Below are 22419 nucleotides of genomic sequence, written 5' to 3'. Positions count from 1 at the left end.
CATGCTAACAACCCTTATCAGTAAAATTCACTAACTTCATTAAAATTGCCGAGTGGAATGCCAACGGTCTTCTACAACACAAAAATGAAATAGAAATTTTTTCCACTACAACTCAATAGACATCTTACTGATAAGTGAAACACATTTCACAGAGAGGTCCTACTCCAACATACCCCAATACACAACGTATCACACCAATCATCCCGACAACACCGCACATGCCGGCACCACCATCATCGTCAAAAATACCATCAATCATGTGGAACTACCGAAACACAATAAAGACCTGCTACAAGCTACAAGTATAAAGGTACAGCTTGCATCGTTCAATATAAAAGTTGCTGCAGTGTATTGTCCACCACGTCACAACATCAAAAAAGAGAACTTCAGTGACTTCTTTTCAACACTGGGTCCTAAATTCATAGCAGGAGGAGATTATAACAGCAAACATACCCTCTTTGGGTCGCGACTCACCACAACTAAGGGTAGGGAACTTGCTAGTCTCATACAACAAAATGGCTACAGTTTCTTATCAACTGGCACCCCCACATATTGGCCGACTGATCCCAAAAAGATTCCAGACCTACTGGACTTCTTCGTTACAAACGGCATCTCTTCTACAAACATGGATATTGTTCCAAGCTACGACCTATCATCGGACCACTCCCCCATAATTGCAACAGTCGGTGCCTTTGCAATATATAAAAAACCAATTCCAAGACTACACAACAGAAGAACCGACTGGGACGAATACCGAAACAAAATTGAAGAAACGATAAGCCTTGATGTGAGCCTGAAAAACCCAGATGAAATTGAGAAAGCGCTGTGCACATTCAATAACCTGATTATACACGCAGTGCAACAAGCAACCCCAGCAATGAACGAAGCAATTCAGGTCTATAATATCCCGGCGAAAATTAAGGAGCTCATAGCTAGAAAAAGAAGGGCAAGAGCAAACTGGCAGCGGACACATTCCCCAGCAGATAAAAACATCTTGAACAGAATAACCCGCCAGTTGAAGACGGAACTCAAAGAGGCAATAGAGGCCTCATTCAACAATTACGTCTCAAACCTCAACAGAAATGACAATTCCATATGGAAGCCGATAAAAAGTTCCAAAAAGCCTACGATGCACATCCCAGCTATACGTAATTCAATATCTGATATACAGTGGGCTAGAAACGATGAAGAAAAGGCCAAATTATTTGCAGAACACCTAGCCGGAGTGTTTACCCCCAACGACGACGCCATAGATTATGAAATAGAGAGGGAACTCCTGAATATACCTGATTTTACAACACCTATCAAACCTCTCAGAACAGCCGAAGTTCAAGAGGAAATCAAACACCTCAAAATAAAAAAAGCAGCAGGACCTGACAAAATTACCATAAAAATGCTGAAAGAGCTACCAGAAAGGGGGGTTATCTTACTAAAGAATTTATACAACGCCATACTTAGACAAAACTACTGGCCAGAGCAGTTTAAAACAGCAGAAGTCATTCTCATCCCAAAACCTGGAAAAGATCCAAACCTTGTTACCTCATATCGGCCGATCAGTCTGCTTCCAGTCACATCAAAAATCCTTGAACGACTCGTACTGGGAAGAATCAACTCAGATCCAACAACAGAGCAATGGATACCAGATCATCAATTTGGGTTTCGAGCAGCTCACTCAACAGTGCAGCAAGCACACAGACTAAGCCACGTAGTTAACCAAGCATTGGAACAGAAAAAATACTGCACATCCGCATTTCTGGACGTGAGCCAAGCATTTGATAAGGTCTGGCACCCTGGCCTACTTTACAAGATCAAAACATTTCTTCCAATAGCGTATTTCAAACTTCTGAGATCCTATCTGAACAGCAGAAAATTTAGAGTGAGAGTGAACGACAAAATATCGACAAATTTACCCATAACATCTGGAGTACCACAAGGAAGTGTTCTTGGTCCCTTACTGTATCTATTGTACACAGCTGATCTACCAACCAATCCACATACTGTAATGGGAACATTTGCAGACGACACCGCTGTTTTAGCAAGCGACGAAAACCCTGTAGAAGCCTCTCACATGCTGCAGAATCACCTGGACGAGATACAAAAATGGTTGAGTAAATGGAGAATCAAGATCAACGAGACGAAATCTGTACAAGTGAACTTTACATTAAGAAAGGGCAAATGTCCCCCAGTGCATATAAACCATACACAAATACCTGAATCTCCCACAGTAAAATACCTGGGCATGCACATGGACAAGAGACTAACATGGAAAGAACACGTCATCAAAAAGCATAAACAAATAGATCTCAAAGTTAAAGAATTGCACTGGCTCATGGGAAGAAGATCAAAACTGGCAATAGACAACAAATTACTGATATATAAAACCATCATAAAGCCAATTTGGACTTACGGAATCGAGATATGGGGTTGCACCAGCAAATCAAATATTAAAATAATTCAAAGAAGTCAGTTCAAAATTCTTAGGATGATAGCAGATGCACCATGGTATGTTTCCAATGAGACCCTACACGACGACTTGAACATACCCTACGTGAAGGACGTCATAAAGAATGAAAGCGATAAACACCACGCAAGGCTTGAGGGACATACGAACATCCTGATACACCCACTGACCGAACCTCAGCACAGTAGGAGACTCAAACGAAAATGGCCAGCAGACCTGAAAGAGTTTTAAGAAGGAACTGTCAATGGACAGGTCCTCATCACGATAACTGAGAGCAGCCTGCTCTAATGCCAAAAAATGAGCTTAAAGAATATAATATTCTGATTGCTTGTAATATTGATACAATAAAAAAAAATCGAATGAAATTTAATTTTTTTGCAATTTTGGTTACTGTGTTGTCTGAATATTCAGATTTGACTAAAATAATTGTGTGTTAAAATCTATTGCGGAAGTACGAGAAATAGCTTGTATTTTCCCTTTGAATAGTATTTATCAATTGTTCCTAGTCCGGACCTGAAAAAAATTTAGTTACTGCGTCAGTATAAACTAGTTGTTGCGGAGAATAAACGTACCTAATATTCATCAAAATATAAAGGTTGGGTCGAAATTAATTATAGATAGATAAAGAAATTGACAAAATCAATAAAACACGCTTTATTTGGATTATGAAGAGAGATAGACTGCTTGAATTAATATTGTTTATTCTGACTCACCTCCATATACTTTTAGCTTCCGCACATTTAACAATGAATCATTTTGTATAGACACTTTCATTGAAAACAAAATGAGCCATATATAAAGAACTTTTGAAATAATCTGCCATTATACCTTTCTTGCGTCCATTTCCATTTCCATCATACCGCAAATGGTTTTCGGAATACCCACCTATATTTCTCAAATATTGCAAATATAAACTGGACGGAAAAAATATTTATTACAGTTTTGAATTGAAATTTTCAATTCAGAAAGGTTTAATACATTGAATTTTTATTGTTTCATCTTTTATCTTCTCATGTCATGTATATAAGTGAGAAGCGTACAAAACAGACGCCTATAACAGAAATAAAACTTAATATAACAACACGAGAAACCTCAAATTTTTTGTCGTTCCGATATTGATATTTAATCAGTTTTGGTCGTCACTCTTATTCTATCACCCTGTACAGTTTATCAGGAATCTTCCTGCATATAAACTCCGTGTTCCGTCTCCGCATCGAGTAATGTGAAAGAATAATTTCCCCTCAAATTTTTTTCTTACTTAATTGCTACCACCCCTATATGCACGTTTTCTTGGCTAGCGTGACGTCTACAGTAATTACTCCCGGCAAATTGAAATTATTACTTACTCCTCGTATTTCGTTGGAAAACCACAAGTTGCCCGATGTTTGCTGTAGAATCTGTTCTCCAAGTCAATTCTAGTTTCTCCAACGAGGTCGTCAGAACCTAGAAGATCCCAATCGTAAATCTGAACCGTCAGCATGGAATCCTGTGGGAATGTAGCCTCTATCTCGAAACATCTGTGGGAATAAGAAATCTCATTCAGATTAAGGAAAGAACGATATTGATGGACGATTATGATGGCGAAACGGAGTTATTTCGGACAGATCTTGAATTACAGAAAATGTTGCCCTGGTGAATTGAGTTTGAACTATTTACGAGTATTACGTCTTTTCCTGGAAACCAGGTCAACTCACGAACTGAAGCCCTAAATTCGTACTTTTGAAATAAATTGAGACTGGATGACTAGAATCTACAAATCCACAATGAGCATTAGTATTTATGGGACCGACACAAAAATATTCGTAGAAAAATAATGTATACATAAAACCCGGAACACAAACATCTTTACAAATAAAACAAGGGAGCCCTGTTTTATATTGTCATCGCATCACGTAAAAATAGCTGCCCCGATTTTATTCAATTTTCCTTTTAAAACATCTTCATACATTATAGAAAGTTTTGAAAAGAAAAATTCGGAAACTTTGCCTGTGAAACTGAGGAAATCAAGAAAACTAAACGAAATTTAAATTTCGCGCGCTAGTGTATGTTGGGTAGTCTACCCTCGGCGGACAACAGTTTATATGAGCATGATCTCAATATTAATTCAACGTTCTCAAATCAGCAATTTGGTTATCAGTTAATTGATTTATTGATTATTATGAGTCTGAGTGACTACTGATCAGTTTGTTAATTTTAAATACTATATATAATAAGCCTTTATTTTCCAACAGGAACAATGTCCCAATTACGGGAAAATACAATTCGAGTAGAGGAAACAAATTTACAATCGTCTCTGTACCGATTCAATACGCTTTCTATAACAACTATAAATTGGTCTCCAAATTATACTACAATATTCTAACCTGCTACGAATGAAACTATTGAAGATAGCAATTAATGTGGACGTATTCTGAAATCGCCTTCCACTACGAATAATGAACCCATAAGTTTTACTGATGGAGGAAATGAGGCTATTCAGGTGTGGCACAAAGGAACACTGGATGTCGCACTAAACACCCAAATCCCTGTACTCAGTTACACGAGACAACGTTTGACCTTCCATGCAATAATCATACAAAACCATATTTTTTTTCCTGGAATATGACATCGCTAAGCATTTAGACACATTTAGAGACAGTCCGTTCAATCTACACCACTTCAGCAAAACATCAAGTGCATTCTGCAATCTGACACAGTCCAAAACCGAAGATATCCTGAAAAAAAGCTTAAGGTCATCAGCAAACATCAAAGTCGAAATGTATATCTCTATATCATCGGTGACATCATTTATGAATAGAAGGAACAATAAAGGTCCCAAGTTAGAACCCTGAGGAATGCCAGATGTAGCACAGAATTGAAAGGATCTTGAATGTTCAACCTCCACAAAGCATTTTCTCTCATCCAAATAAGATTCGATTAGAAGTGCTAACCTACGCCCAAATCCAAATTGAGATCTTAATTTATTCAACAAAATTCTATGATCGACCCTATCGAACGCCTTCTGGAAATCCGTATATACTACGTCTACCTGACCGGATGAATCTAATGAATCAATTACTTGTTAGAAAAAACATACAAGGTTGGTACATGTTGATCTTTGTAATAACGCACCCCAGTATCTCGATCAATGGAAGAGCGGCTTTCCACTGATCATGGGGTGATTATTTTTAGATGTTAGATACACAAAAATTGAAGGCCCTCGAAAGGGAAAGAAATAATGAGGATCCGGCCCGTCGCACGAAGGACAGGTCTTGAAGTTGAATATTATTATTTCTGGGGAGATGTTTAAATGAAACTCACGAAAAACTTTAACAAATAAATCTATTGGAAAATAAAATTAAAACTTCTTTTACAAATACGCACTCGGTCCAAAACGACCAACAAGAATCTTCAATTTCTTAAACACATGCAAATAAGCGTAAAACAATAAAACATAGTTTCATAACCAAAACCTTGGGTTAAATTTCAACTTCCCAACTTAGCGCTCAATAATAAATCAATACTTTATCAATGAATTTCAGAGGAGCTTTCAAGACTCTGGACGAATAAAAATTGGAACTTTCTACCTTTTCTGCGACTGCTGTTGTCTGACGCTGCCGATGAAAACTTTTCGACACCAGACCTTACCCGCACTTATCGGCGAATTCTTTACACTCAACCGAACTTCCCGCACTTTTCCGTCGCAAACGTTTTTCGTTTTAAAATTTCCTATCCAAAATTTCAACACAATTTTATATCTGGTCGTACTACGAATCAAAATAGACGATCACTCTTCGAATGCTACTTTACTAATTTTCCGATAAGCTGACTTTAACTTCCAATTATTTCCAAATTTCTTCAACTACCAAATTCCTGATATTCCGGTTCTACTTGAACAAAATCAACAAAAACAAAGGACTGGACTTTTCTCTACACTGAACTTTTCCAAATATCTATGAGCCGACCGAGTCTCTGATTCTATTCCGTGATCTACCTAGACTTTTCTCTTACTTCGTGAAAACCTAATTATTCTAAGTCCCTTTTCTCTATCTTTAATGACTGACTCTACAATGACTTATAATTTCTCTACTTATCCGTACCGACTCGAAGGGGTATATTTTCGATATTTTTCAGATCACGTCCCCGGACCGACTTAAAGGGGTATTATTTTTGATCACGCTCCCCGGACCGACTGACTAACTTTTTCCGATGTACTTTTTCCCCGGTCTTTCTCTCCCACGCTATGGGTGGTACCAAAACGTCCCAAAATCGAAATCATTGGACGATCATTCTTGCTGAGTTGAAAAATCAGCGTTCCCAAGCTGGGTGGTTACAAGAAAATTTCGGCTACTTCGAATTCTGAGAACTGTTTTCCTCTCAGGGTCTCCAGACTAATAAATCTTTCTTAATCTACATGACTGACCGTTTTCACCCGTTCTGAAGTCCTTATCACCGGATATTGGAATCAATTACATAGGCCGGCGATCGCCGGTTGCTCTCCGAAAACGTACATTGTATCAATATCTGCAGAATTTCTGACTGAGTGACACTAACTCTTTCAACTCTTATCGAGTTGATTATTATTTAAATTCCCGCGACTTAATACCGTCTGATCTCAAGTGCCTCAAAGTATCGTATGTCCAACTAAAAATCGCCTCTGAAGCACGGCTGCAACAATGTATGAATGTTCCAGCGATACCTTTTTCGAATTATGCCAAATTTATTCGGAATCTCGCATTCCGATTTATTACAACACTCCCTCCTTTTAAAAAGTTTTGGCATTGGATGCCACAACTTTTCCTAAATCATCATATATTCGTCCAAACTCCATCATATCCTGCTCTTTCCTAAAACTAACATTCACCAAAAATTAAGTTTCACAAACAAATTTTCCTCACAAGCTACAGTTCCTTCCTTATCACTTAACCTACAAATGCTCTAACAACTCTACTTATGTAGTAGTCCTTTGAATCACACATCATCTTTAAGCTCTATAAACATAAAATAACAAGAAAAACAAACATGAACCAACTAAACCTAAATAATACATTATTCGGACAATGGTCATCAAAACAGTTTCTACCCACATCTTTTCATCAATCACTTCACTATCTTCAACATGGAGTTCTTTAGGTTCAATTTTCGGAATTCTTTCTCACTATCGCGAACATTCTCACACAACCATATATATCCTCGAAATCATATGGAATAACTCTTCATGTGAAAAACCAAAAGTTACCTCAGGTGGAAAAGCTTCTTTACACGGAACGCCACTGTTCAACCCGTGCTAATGTCCATATCGTATGATCATCTGGGTTACGAAAACACAAACTCAGTTCGACCTTGTTGACGCGGCACATTATTCGGCGCATCGTTTACCGGCTATGTCTCTCAGTCCAGTGTGGTATCACTATTGGTAAAATTGGGTGTAACCCTGGATATTGCTCGATTTGTTTTTGGTAGCCTACTTTCGACGTCGGATTTGCTCGAATTTTAACGTCGTTATTCGTCTCCCATAAGTTGAAAACATTCTTTACTGAGTGATGCATTTGATTAATCGCAGTTTGGTGAGCTTATTCTATTCCTTCTTGAACGTCAAAGTATGTAGTGGACAGTCTATGTCCCGCCGTCTCTAATCTAATTCTCTTCTGGTTGCCTTCCACTCGCATCTCTCGAAGAACCTTTTTAAGCTGAACCATCGTCGTTCTACTGATGACGATTACGTCTACCTCTGGATGATGAATTTCGAGCCTTGTATACGGACCGACATTGTTCCATAAACCGCACTTGATCAGTTCAGAATACCCTCGTACGCACAAGTCCACATATTGAGTTGAATGTCTCTCATTCTTACGCAAAATTTCCAAACTTTCTAATTCTTTGGCGCACAACTTTTCGAGTTCATGAAGATTCTAACATTTCTGATGAAATAGCCGCAATATCCGGTTTTCCGCACTATGGTATACTATCGCCGTCGCCACCTGGTAACTAAGGTTAATCACCATTCAGAGGTTATCCCACTGATGATGACCTGATGATTATACCTTGAAAATCTGCCATGGATTGTCTTTCAAAGATACCTTATTTTGGATATTGATTGACCAAAACCTGATTGAATACAAGAAAAAAACGAAAAAACACATGCAAAAATCATACAAAACAATTCATCTCCCATGAGCATGCAATTTAATCATATGGGGAAAACAATAATCATAAAATGACCTATCATATACCTAAATAAAACTCAAATCTTATGAAATAGCATGCAGGACGTTGTGCTCACATCAAAGGGTGACCACAACGCTTCTTCATAATCCTTTTCCGACAAGGATTATTTCTTTCTCATTTCATCTACTTCCGATATTCTTTATTGATGATATTTAAAATCATCCATCAGCAAATCACAATTGACCCCTTTTTGTTAATCTAACTTCCAACATGAAGCTCCTAACACAACCGAATATGAAATTTCTTCTAGGAAATCTATCACTCAATAATGACTCTAGCTGAAACTTAACTAACAATACGTCAACTCGACGGTGTCTCTTCTAAATCTTCTCATATTGAATACAGCTAACAACCTTTAACTTCAACGATTTCAATCAAAACGAAAATGAACCAATTGCTATATAATGATCAAGGGTTTTTTCAACATATCATCAACGTTATGATACTCCCGGGCGCCCATCTGACGCAAAAAAATAAAGAAAACCCTCTTTATACCGTTCATACTTCCCTCACTATAAGTCATTTTACCGGACCTCCTTGTTATTCTACTTATAATCTGTGGAATGGGAAAGGTCGATTATTCCTTTTTCAGGACTATCAGCCAAAATGTCCTGCCACTACCCAGAAAAAAAGAAGAAGAAGAAGACCCTTTTCAGGTTGTGACTCTCCGGGTCAGTGAGAGCCCCTGGAATCTGCGAAAGGGCAGGAGTCGATTCACTTCTCCTGACAGGTCAATCCTACAGATTTTCCTGCCGCTACCCTGATCTCCTATCTGATTAGGTTGGGCTCCATCTATCTGGGGGACGCCTAATCCTGGTAGACCTCCTTACCACCCTTTCTGCTTCCTCTTGATCGTTCTCCATTACCTCCTCCTCATCATTGCTCTCTAATCCCGTGTCTGAATTCCGTGTATGTCTCCCATACCCCTGTGGAACCATTATCGGACGAAACCTCCGAGGTTTCCCTATTTCCGAATCTGTCTCACTAAAATCCTCAAATCTTTCCTCTCTTCCTGACAAATGTTTGTCAGGGCGCTTTTTCCGAACCTTTGCGACATAAGGCTTCAGCCTGTTTACTCGAACAATTCTGCTCTCCCATCCCCCACATTTTCGTATCCTACAGGTTACCGAATCAAACACTTCCTTGATCCTGTATGGCCCTAACCATTTCTTTCCCAATTTTTCAGATACCTCCTTGAAATATACCAAGTCTCCTACCCTAAATTCCACCATTTGAAATTCCTCTGTATTGACGTCCCATGATACTCGTTTACTTGATTTCGACCCCCTGGGTCTATTTTTCCCTTGATACTCCACTTCATTTTTATCCACTTGTATTTCAGTAAACTTCTCTTTGTACCTTCTTCCTTGTTCCCTGTTATCATCCTCATCCCCTCGTTTCTTCCTAGTATAACCGGTACTAATTTTTAAATTCTTCCGAATTTCCTTCCCAGTTCCTTCCATGCAACTCCTTTGTTCATGGCAAACATCAGTTTCCCAGTTACGCCCCTGATCTACGTCGATCATCTGCTCTACGTTATCGATTATTCCCATATTCGATTCTGCCAACTGGCATTCCTCCGTCGCGACCGTCCTTGGCACGCGTCCACTAATCCTTGACCCCCTGGGCCCCTTTTCACGTAAGTACTCAGCATTACTCTCTATCATTTCCGTATTTCTCGCTAAGTTTCCACGTTCAAAATCCTCAGTATTCTTATTTGAGGCTGCCTTTTCCCATGCCTCCACCGGTTTCCCCTTTATTTTTTCATTCTGAACACCTGAATTTTCCTGAATTCCTTCCGCAACTTCTGCTCTAACCATCGAAGACCTTTCTTCTCGCAGTTCCCAAGCTACTTCTCGTTCACCGCTATTCTTCGTGCTTCCTTGTCCATTCTCATCTTCCCTTATCGGGATTTCCACCAGTGACTCTAGGTTCGCCGACCTATCACCACCCTTGTGACCTACCCCTGCTAGGTCGGGATTTTCTATTCTGATAGTATTAATACCCCTATGTATGTTATCCTCTTGCTTCCTGGGTTGGAACTCCCGCGAAAATGGAGACAATTGGTTGGAAATAGCTTCCGTATTTCGATTCCCTTCTCTAGTTGAATGTTGTGCCATTTCCTCCCCCCTTCGTTGAATCATTTCCAAATTTACATCACCTCTTCTTATTAGGTTTGTAGGTTTCTGCAGTCTATTTTCCCTAAAATTCTCTTGTCCCTGACGATTTTGTCCTGGGCAATCCCTAGCCCAATGACCGTTTTGACCGCAAGTATAACAATCTCCCTGAGTCATTTGCCCTGACCTACTATAATTCCTACACTCTCTAGCGAAATGGCCCGATCTACCACATGAATAACACCCTTTTCTGGTGTTTTGTTCTGCATTCCCCTGACTCCTCCAGCTATTTTTACACTCTTTCGCCGAGTGACCCTGCTGCTCGCATAACTGACACACGTTTTGTGTGTAAACTGCTGATATTCTCATGTTTGATGACCTTCCTTGTATCATCCTGGTTGCAGTTTCTTGTAAAATGAGTAGTCTCTCCGCTTTTTCTAAGTCCAAATTGTCTTCCCTTAATAGCGCTACCCCCATATCCTTCATCAAGTCTTTGCGCAACCCTGTTTTGAATTGGTTCAGTATCAGATCTTTATTTTTCTTTCTGATTCCCGCTTCTTCGTCTGGCGATGCTCCGCCCAAATCTTCCCGAAGTAATTCCGCGCCTAAAATCCGCAGCCTAGTACAAAATGATGAAACATCTTCATCATGTCGCTGGAAACAACGACTTAAATTCCACTGACTCTCCCCTGGCAATTTTGATGGAGTAAATTTTAAAATTAGCCGCTGTTTCAATTCCGAGTATTTCAATTTATCATACGCCTCATCAGACTTAAAATATTCGTACGCCGCGCCTATCAGTTTTAATTTCAATAGAGTAAGGGTTTCTTCCTCACTCCATCCGTCCAATTTCGATCTCAACTCTAATTTATCGAAGTACCGCTTCGCGTCTTTTCCCGAAAAACTATCAAGGGTTGTCGCAATCATCCCCAACGAATACATAAACGGAAATCTCATAACATCTTTCTCAACCACCGCAGGGGTGGTAGCACTAGCACTAGCCGCCGGCAACATTTTTCAAAACCTTGTGAATAACCTCAATAACAATTTAATCCGAAAACTATCTTTAAACTCCGCAAATTAAACGAGGAAATCAAAACAATTATATCAGATTCACGATATTTCAAAGTATGAATCAAGTATTCCTATTCAAAAAAAAAAAAAACTCCCAAAATACGCTGCGCACACACGATAGAATTAATCAAACTATAAACGCCAAATACTCTCCCTAGTAAAAATTATATCAATCTTATATGGAAACGCCCTAAAAGACAAGTTATATCACCAAAAAAAAATATTATCCTGAACGCAACTGTGATCCCAAAAATAATTAACGCCCTGAAAAAAAATTATATCACCAAAAAAAAAATATTATCCTGAACGCAACTGTGATCCCAATAATAATTAACGCCCTGAAGAAAATTATATCACCAAAAAAAAAAATATTATCTTAAACGCAACTGTGATCCCAAAAATAATTAACGCCCTGAAAAAAAAATGATATCTCAACAGCAAAAATAAAATTCAATAAACAATGTCCTGAAAAAAAACCTGCAACCCTATCTTGTCCTAACTTTCCGAATTATTCTGTGAATAACACCGATCAAAATTTTATATCCAACTGACTTAAAATTCCGAAATATTCTGACGTTTATTTGATCAAAACACTCAACTTGAAATTACCAAAATTCCAAATTTCACTTAATTGAAACCAATTAAATTCAAATGACCGAAATTCAAAATTATTTTAGCCTCCAAATTGAAAAAACAAAAAAAATAATTCAAATGATTTCCTTAAATCCGTGTTCAAAATTCTAATAAAACAGCATTAAAAACGTCTCAATTTTTCTTATTTGCTTTTTCTAAATTGATTTTAATTTCGCAAGAAAAAAAAATTTGAATGAAACTAACTAATTCTCCAACCCACTTTTTGTAACAAAATTACCGATCATTCGACTAGTCACCGATAAACACAAAATGAATTATTAAACACGCCTAAGAATTATAACTTGATTGACGACTTTTCTTCTAAAATTTTTCGATAAACTACAAGTCTAAATTCAACAAATCCGCGCACACAACTTTGCGTTCAAAATCCTACGTAATTGGTACTCAACAAAAAAAATTTCAAAAATTATTCACTTCAAAACCATCAAATTCCTGCAAAATCAAAAATTTCAAAACACACAGTAATATACACTTCAAAAAAAAATAATTCACCTGAAAACAATAAAAGAAAAAAAAATATCTTTCACCATCAGCCAAGAATGCACCCTCAAATCAATAAAATTGTCGCGAAAACTTAAACTCAAATCTTCAATACTGATCAACTACTTTATCAATTTTTCTTAACGTTTCCATCAATCGATTAATTAAATCTTCCACAAATTATTGAACACCAACGTTCTTCACGAATGAAATTTTCCAACTATCTCCCGATTAGAACTTGATAACTTATCCGATTTTAAAATAAAATTCTGATCCACTACAACGAAGAGTAACTAACGAACTTTTATCCAACTCTACTCAACTTTCTCTAATATCGCGGCAGCTAGACTTTATTTTCTCTTCACAACTCTACTTTTCACTTCTCACAAAAACTCGATTATTCTCTTGAAACAAACAAAAATCGACGCAAAATGAAACTATTCTTGGCAATAGAAATAACTCAGAGTTCCTTCATCCGAAAGTCCTCAAATTCATTGATATAATCGCAAGTAAATCCATCAATCAACCCTTAATAAACCCCAAAAATTCTTAAAACAAAATTCTCTCAATACTTCTACAATGGCTCCGATTGAATTATTGGATTTTAACTCGACTCGCTTCAGAAATAACTAAAACTTTAAAAATCAACTTCTCAAATAAAACAATTTTGGTATTCTACCCCAGAAAAATCAACTTAAATCCCACCGCTGTCACCAGTGTAATAACGCACCCCAGTATCTCGATCAATGGAAGAGCGGCTTTCCACTGATCATGGGGTGATTATTTTTAGATGTTAGATACACAAAAATTGAAGGCCCTCGAAAGGGAAAGAAATAATGAGGATCCGGCCCGTCGCACGAAGGACAGGTCTTGAAGTTGAATATTATTATTTCTGGGGAGATGTTTAAATGAAACTCACGAAAAACTTTAACAAATAAATCTATTGGAAAATAAAATTAAAACTTCTCTTACAAATACGCACTCGGTCCAAAACGACCAACAAGAATCTTCAATTTCTTAAACACATGCAAATAAGCGTAAAACAATAAAACATAGTTTCATAACCAAAACCTTGGGTTAAATTTCAACTTCCCAACTTAGCGCTCAATAATAAATCAATACTTTATCAATGAATTTCAGAGGAGCTTTCAAGACTCTGGACGAATAAAAATTGGAACTTTCTACCTTTTCTGCGACTGCTGTTGTCTGACGCTGCCGATGAAAACTTTTCGACACCAGACCTTACCCGCACTTATCGGCGAATTCTTTACACTCAACCGAACTTCCCGCACTTTTCCGTCGCAAACGTTTTTCGTTTTAAAATTTCCTATCCAAAATTTCAACACAATTTTATATCTGGTCGTACTACGAATCAAAATAGACGATCACTCTTCGAATGCTACTTTACTAATTTTCCGATAAGCTGACTTTAACTTCCAATTATTTCCAAATTTCTTCAACTACCAAATTCCTGATATTCCGGTTCTACTTGAACAAAATCAACAAAAACAAAGGACTGGACTTTTCTCTACACTGAACTTTTCCAAATATCTATGAGCCGACCGAGTCTCTGATTCTATTCCGTGATCTACCTAGACTTTTCTCTTACTTCGTGAAAACCTAATTATTCTAAGTCCCTTTTCTCTATCTTTAATGACTGACTCTACAATGACTTATAATTTCTCTACTTATCCGTACCGACTCGAAGGGGTATATTTTCGATATTTTTCAGATCACGTCCCCGGACCGACTTAAAGGGGTATTATTTTTGATCACGCTCCCCGGACCGACTGACTAACTTTTTCCGATGTACTTTTTCCCCGGTCTTTCTCTCCCACGCTATGGGTGGTACCAAAACGTCCCAAAATCGAAATCATTGGACGATCATTCTTGCTGAGTTGAAAAATCAGCGTTCCCAAGCTGGGTGGTTACAAGAAAATTTCGGCTACTTCGAATTCTGAGAACTGTTTTCCTCTCAGGGTCTCCAGACTAATAAATCTTTCTTAATCTACATGACTGACCGTTTTCACCCGTTCTGAAGTCCTTATCACCGGATATTGGAATCAATTACATAGGCCGGCGATCGCCGGTTGCTCTCCGAAAACGTACATTGTATCAATATCTGCAGAATTTCTGACTGAGTGACACTAACTCTTTCAACTCTTATCGAGTTGATTATTATTTAAATTCCCGCGACTTAATACCGTCTGATCTCAAGTGCCTCAAAGTATCGTATGTCCAACTAAAAATCGCCTCTGAAGCACGGCTGCAACAATGTATGAATGTTCCAGCGATACCTTTTTCGAATTATGCCAAATTTATTCGGAATCTCGCATTCCGATTTATTACATCTTCCTGGCATGAAATCATGTTGAGTAGGCTTAATACTTTGCTTAACATAAGGAAATATTGAATTGGATATAATTATCTCAAATAACTTAGAGAAATTAAACAGAATAGCTATTGGTCGGTAGTTTTTCATATCGGATTTCTCACCCTTTTTGAAAACTGGGACAATCTTCGACAATTTCCACAGAGAAGGATATTCTCCCATGACAGTAGACATATTAAAAATATGTCTATGTACCATATGTATACATCACGATCGTGCTTCGCAATTTTCTATGCACTTTAAATTAAAAATTCAATTAATTTTCTGCAATTTTCAGTATGACACGCATTCGCAATGACATAAAAATAAATTGCTCCTGAATGCTTGCAGCATTAATCTCGAAAATCTATAGTTTTCAAACGCCAGTGTTATCAAGAGGCATCAAATTTCAATCAGATCCAAGCTCAAACCGAGATTGTTTATTCGGACCTAAAAATCTATCTACCTTTACTTGCATAAACAGTATGTACTCTTTAGTGCTAAACGATAAATATAGTTCAGGAGAATGACTAACAGCTCTTCTACAATAATCACTGTAGGCAACAGGCTCATTCGAAATTTACCTCAACCAGTGCATTCCCTTTTTGCCGGGATTTATACCCCTGGGACAACCCGAACACCCCAGTTAACTTATAATTACCTCTAGGCAGATGAAAACAGAGATGTCCGAATCGTTCTTTTCGGACGTCAGCCTGATGTAGCATAAATTGCTTTCCACCAGACTCGTAAAACATGTAGGTGGAGGTTATATTTACAGTTTAAACTGTTTTGAGGTTTTCATTTATTTTTGTTGATCATTTCATTTCGACCTTCTCGTCATTGGGGAAAAAATTTTTTAATATTTCACTGGAGATTAGAGGATTGTTTTCTAGTCATCACAGAAAAACACTAATTATTCACGAACAATGCATAAATTGATCATAATCTATCCGTTTCCTTGAACATTATGACATTTATATACATCACTTGTTATTAATCAGCCATAGCTCCCTGATTTTGATTGATCAAAAATTCATTTCGATTGTGATTTATGAGCCATTATTGACTGGAATGTCACACCTCATGTTAAAAACCACAGACATAGAGAGATCGCTATATAGCAAAAGTGAAACGTGAGAAGTTGTTGTACACTTCCTTAAATCGTGATTCAGTATCGTCCAAATACCCAATATCTGATTTTTCTTCATTATAAAGTTGACATATTCAAAGAAATGCCGATATTTTTGAAAATGAAGTGAGAGATACTTCTTATTTTGTCAGAAAAAGTGTCACTTTTTAAAACTCATTGCAGTTTTGAAAACGTTCTAGTTTTCGTAACTAGTTACGACAAGTAACATATTTTGCAACTGTTCATGAAACGATACTTGCTTCCATAGCAACAAATTGAAAAATAAAAATTTCCGAATTCATTGGACAACTAGGGACGCTTGTAAACTTTTTGGCACTTTCAGTTTGAATCGAAATACTGACATTCTATTGAAAATTAGAAAAATATTGTGTGAAACACGTTGGGAAAAACTATTTTTCGTAATTCGCTTTTCCCAACTGGTTGCAATATTCCACAATCATGGATGAAGTACAATATTTTATTCGCAATTTCGCATATTATTATGGCCATTATTCACTTGAATGATTTATCAAACACGATTCCGTTTCGTTTATATCTATATCCGCTTGATAATAGCCATGCACCCTAATATCCACAATATATTATCTGCTAGTTCATTATTGATATTTATACCAAAGATGAGGTTTGTTGAATTTAACGGAAGGAAACCTACATGGGGATAACGATGAAATAATGACACAGTATGACAGACTCAATTATGGTTATTACTCAGTTTTTGACTCGTGCGAATATTTTGTAGATTCTTGTGGTCAAAAGAAACACTTTTTTCCTTGAACATTTCTTCCGAATCGGCTCGGTTTGAAAAATACAGGCTCTCAAAAAATCATGAAGAAATGTTACAAACGGTTTTATCGAATGAAATGAATTTCGGAATGTTTTTCATTCATTTGATGAATCTTTTTCGAACACAAGATATCACCGACGTCTTCCACTTTTCTCATTATGATCATCCCGTACTATAAACATAAGAAAAATTCAAAGAACCCAACCCTTGAAACTGAGTTGGAGGCTCTCTAATGAAATTCTGAACGTTTTGTAAAATAAAAGTTTTCGAGTAATTTGATTTTCAGAAATGAAAAATATCTGTGATATTCGAAAAATTTGGTACTTTGATTGAATGCAAAAAAGTGTTTTTTTTTACCTTAAGAATCTACTGTAGTATATTTGTACGAGTCAAAGACTGACCGAGTACACTTATTGATTTTTCGGACAATTTTTCGAGAAGCTCATAATTTGCTTCGGAATAATACTTTCAGGTATGAAGTGTACGATAAGAAATTAATGGAGTGTTACTGAAAGGAAGCAATATTCAGCATTTCAGTTCAATGGTGGCTCCAAAGCCAAAAGCACCCCGCCACTGAATGAATTGGTACTAAAATCACCATATAGCATAATTAATTGATGTTGAATTATATTTTCTTGCAAAGAAATAAACTGTGTTTTTCATGCCTGCGATTTTAAAAATAATGATATCCAGATGCATAACATCCGTCCATATAAAAATCCACATATATGTTACATTCTGTATAGTATTAGCCAACCACCATCACTCAGGGTGCCAAAATAAGACGGGATGGAGGAAGAGTAGATGCTCACCATGGTTTCGAGCTACCTACATAATTTGATTTCGTTAGAGCATTACAACTCCTTTCTCAATACGAAATTTCCAGACCATATTAATGCCGCCACAGTGCTGCGTTTTAAAAAGTACCGAAATGCCAACCCGCAGCCACCAAGCCATGATCGAATTGACCTCCACCCCACCTGGGCCTAGAGCAGAGCTAGTTGCATTCAAAAATGTTTAAAATCTTACTCGTGATTTGATAATTAAGTACCTACATTCTACATTTGTACGTTACCTGACCGCAATTAGCTATGAGCTTTTTGTCTTAATTGGTAACTTTAAATAGATAATGAGTGGCCTGTATTCGATATAAGCTCATGGAAATTTACCAGCAGAGGTAAACACACGGAGCGAAGATAGTACAAGGTATGCATCAGCGTAGTATGCAGCAAAAATGACGTCAAATATGCAGCCTTTCTGGGTCTTTCATTATTTTGAACAAAAATTTAAGGTTCATGAAAGAAAAAATATATATCTGGCCCCATGTTTCTTAACGCGATATTAATGTTTTCGGACAAGGTATCACTTCCAGCATCAATGCCGTATATTAAGTGAACTCTCTGTATAACTAGAGGTTTTAAAAAAATATTACTCACTTTCCGAAAACAGGATTCAGGGTCTTAGACACATAGTTTTCTTTGTCGCTAATTCTCTTGCTACCAAGTTGGAGAACTACATAAGGATCGGCTTTCCCGTTGAGATCCTGTGGATGCAAGTCACTGGCTTTTACAATGTACACTCGTACCATCACCTTGATTGGTTCATTGGAGGGCAGACCTTGAAAGTAACCATTCGTGAGGTCACGTGTTTCCAGACTGTCCTTCGGTAAAGGCCACTTGTAGACTTTTATAGCACCCTGTTTGAAATGTAAGAGTTCACTTCAATACAACTTCAAAAATGTTTTGTGTGCTTTGTATATGGCGTTTCGAAAAAAGGTGATCCCGTCTCTATATATATAGAGGCTATAGGTAGAAAACTAAAAATTTATTGGGTTTGCTTAGTAAAACGCCAAACTTATTCAAGATAAAGGGCGTTGAACATCATTGTAATGAAATTTTACACGAATATGTTTGAGAAACTGATACATCTCATGAATTTGTTTTCATATGTAACTCTCATAGAGGGTGCTAGTTACACGGTTGGTACCACGTAGTATTTTAATTTATTTTTTATTTTTAGTCTTTTCTCCTCGTAGGCTTTTTTGCATTCTCCATGCAGAATGATCAATTGTATTCAGTTCTTGAACCCTTTTGTTTCATCTGCTTGTTCTTAGATCTTACAGGGCATTTTTCAGAACTTGGCTATGGCGATGGCGGTTGAGGTTCTATTCAGATCATTTTTATTCATCCGATATATTCTTCTGAGTCTTCGATTTTCTCGTATAAGATCTTTTACTCCTTAGGCGTATCGCCATGCGGATGACTTGGTGCTGGTCTCTTCACTCTTCTCGTGCTTTTTTCGTAAGCTTTCAATATAATCTTTTCCAGTTTATCAATCGCACATTCCAGATCCTCTGGAGTGCTTATTGTTGGAATTTCTGTTATTTCCGATTGTATTAAATGGCTGTATTTAGCTCAATTGGTATATTCTCTTATTTCCATCAGTTTTTCTCTTGATTCTTCTCCAATTGTCAAATTGTGGTTTGGGGTTCCATCTTCCAAATTTTAAATCGAGAATTCTTGAGTTATATTTTTCAATATCGCGATATCTATTACATGGTATTCACCAATACATTGGTATTCCTATACCAAAAGCAAGATATGTCGGTAACTCTGGTCCAATCACTATGGCATTTTGTTTTTCGGCGAAATCCTTGAGTTTTTTGCCATTTCTATTTTCTGTTCTGCTATTCCATAATGGGGATTAACAGTTGAAATGTCCGATGCAGATTTTCGGGTTTGTTCCTTCCAACATGTTGTTTATCTCTTCTTCCAATAAATTGTTTTGTGGTGGCTTGTATGCCGAGGTAATTTCGACTCTTTGACGATTTAATTCGGCAACAATCGTCACTGTTTCTGTTTCTCCTTGTGTTTCGTCGAATCTACTTTTGACGTAGTGTTTCAGATCTGTTCTCACTAATATTGCTACTCCTCCTCCGGTGTTTGTAATTCTGTCGCATCTATATGTTTCATAATTCATGAAATTCAGTCGTCTGTTCCGGTTTATTCTTGTTTCCTGTAGGGCTATAATACCAGGTTGTTTCTCTCTTGATATTATTTCTTCTATCTCGGCTTTCCGAGTGTTGATCCCGTTTATGTTCCACGAGATTATCTTGAGGGATTTCTTCCTAATATCCGTACGGTCCATTAATTCAGTTTACTGAATAATGCTTAAAGTTTTTTTCTCCATTTCTCTTTCAATTTTCAACATTATCGTGTTGAAAATTTTTTCCGTAAAGATATCTAAATCATCGGCTGATTCAGATATCTTTTTCTTCTCCTGTTGACTGTTCAAAGCCTGTTTCATTGGAGGCTTCTTCTGTTCTACATTTTTCTGAACCAGTTTTGGAGTCTCCCTTTTCTTTTCCTGTTCTGCAGGTTCGGCCTTTGCTACGCCCCGAATTTTTTGAACAGTAGTTGTTGTTTTACGAAATGCTATGAAATGATGGCTCCTTTTATTCCATGTCAGTAGCGGGTATGATGTATAAATACATCGTACCGACATCTGACAGAGAAACGGGAACCAACCCAACAATTTCCTCACTCTCAGAGCGAAGATAGCAGTATGCATCCATATGCTTAAATCCCATATTGCAGATATCGTATGATACGATAATTAAGCAAGGGAAAAAGCGCGGAAAGGTTCGGATCATGGCAGTAACTGATCTGCTGTGAACATGGAAAATAGGAAATGGATCACGCCTTCATAGTAAGGCAGGTAAATAATAATAAAGAAATTAATTCAGATGCACAACATCCGCACATAATTAAATCAACGAATGTTACGATCTAAATCGAACTAACAAACTACCATCGCTCGAAGTATTACCAGAAATTTCATTTCGTCGACAAAGAGTAGATGCTGACCATGGTTTCGGTCTTATTTGACCTCGTCAGAGCAACAAAACTCATTCGTCAACGAAATGCTATGAATCGCTGGCTCCTTTTACCTGCCTCACTATGAGGGCGTGATTCATTTCCTATTATCAATTACTATACATTATGTGAATTAAAATGTTTGTTGCGTGAATGAGAACGCATCGATAAAACGGATTCATGTTGAAAAATAAGGTAAAATTTTACAAAAATTCAACGCCCTTTATACGGATGGCGTTCCGAAAAATGTTTACTAAGCAAACCGAAACCCCAATTATTTTGCAGTTTTCTACCTATCCTAGAAGCCGGGTAAACTTTTGTGTTTTGAAACACCCTGTATATGTTTCGAAAATTGATAGGTTGAGTCAATACGATTAAAGATAGGGTATGTAAAATTGCTTCGTCAACGTTTTCGAAGTATTGTTGTCTTGTCACTCTCGTAAAACTGGTACACCAAAGAACCAAAAATTGTTCTCATACCGAAAAAATACAAATGCTGAATTTAATAATAATAATAATAATAATAATAATATAATAATAATAAAATACAGAGATCTCGAGGAACAAACCAGAAGACAGTGGAAGCTGAAAGATATAAAGACCATCCCTATTGTCATTTCCTCTACAGGCCTGATACCGAAGAAACTACTGGAGAACTTGAGAAAACTTCAGTTGGACGAAAATATTTATAAAGTCATGCAGAAGGCGGTATTGCTCGGAACGGCGAGAACTGTACGCAAGTACATGGGGAATGCAGAGGAACACCGTCTGCTCCGACAGGAAGTGCGGGTGGAGCAGGAATCCAACCTACAGCAGGAAGCCGAGGAGCGACCCGAACCCCACCACCACCACGAGCCCGAAAACCTGGAAAGGGCTCCAACAGAGCTTAATCCTTTTGATATCTGAGATATCTGGGATAAGTGAATTTTCCTCTGGAGAGGAGTGTGAAAGCCGCAAGGCTAAAGTCATAATAATAAATGTCTTTATTTCACCAGAAATCCCAAGGGGAAGTTCACCCAAAGGTGCTCTACCACTTAACCCTTGTAGTTTACGAAAAAATACATTTGAATATACCTAAATCAAAAAAAAAAAAAAATGAGCAAACAATGTATATAAATCAAAGAAAGAAGAGAAAAAAAAGACAAAAATATGAGAATGTCAGTAAACATACTTCACGGAGAAAATCAAGAAATCATGTCGAAGAGGGATCGAGGAGATAAGCCTTAATTCTCTTCTTGAACCCAGC

The 22419-nt window shown here is 37.4% G+C and overlaps 1 protein-coding gene across 1 annotated transcript in view; it reads right to left on the bottom strand.

The window, feature by feature from the left end:
• LOC123322588 (otoferlin-like) overlaps positions 1–22419 on the bottom strand; it is a 229341-nt gene that overhangs the window by 13329 nt on the left and 193593 nt on the right. The window contains exons 25-26 of the mRNA XM_044910534.1: positions 18735–18994; positions 3808–3978 (exon numbers count right to left, since the gene is read on the bottom strand). Of these exons, the coding sequence (XP_044766469.1) occupies positions 3808–3978; positions 18735–18994 (431 nt within the window). The remainder of the gene's footprint in view (positions 1–3807; positions 3979–18734; positions 18995–22419) is intronic.

The sequence above is a fragment of the Coccinella septempunctata genome, chromosome 1, assembly GCF_907165205.1.
Source record: "Coccinella septempunctata chromosome 1, icCocSept1.1, whole genome shotgun sequence".
NCBI lineage: Eukaryota > Metazoa > Arthropoda > Insecta > Coleoptera > Coccinellidae > Coccinella > Coccinella septempunctata.
This window is presented reverse-complemented; position numbering and strand designations above follow the sequence as displayed.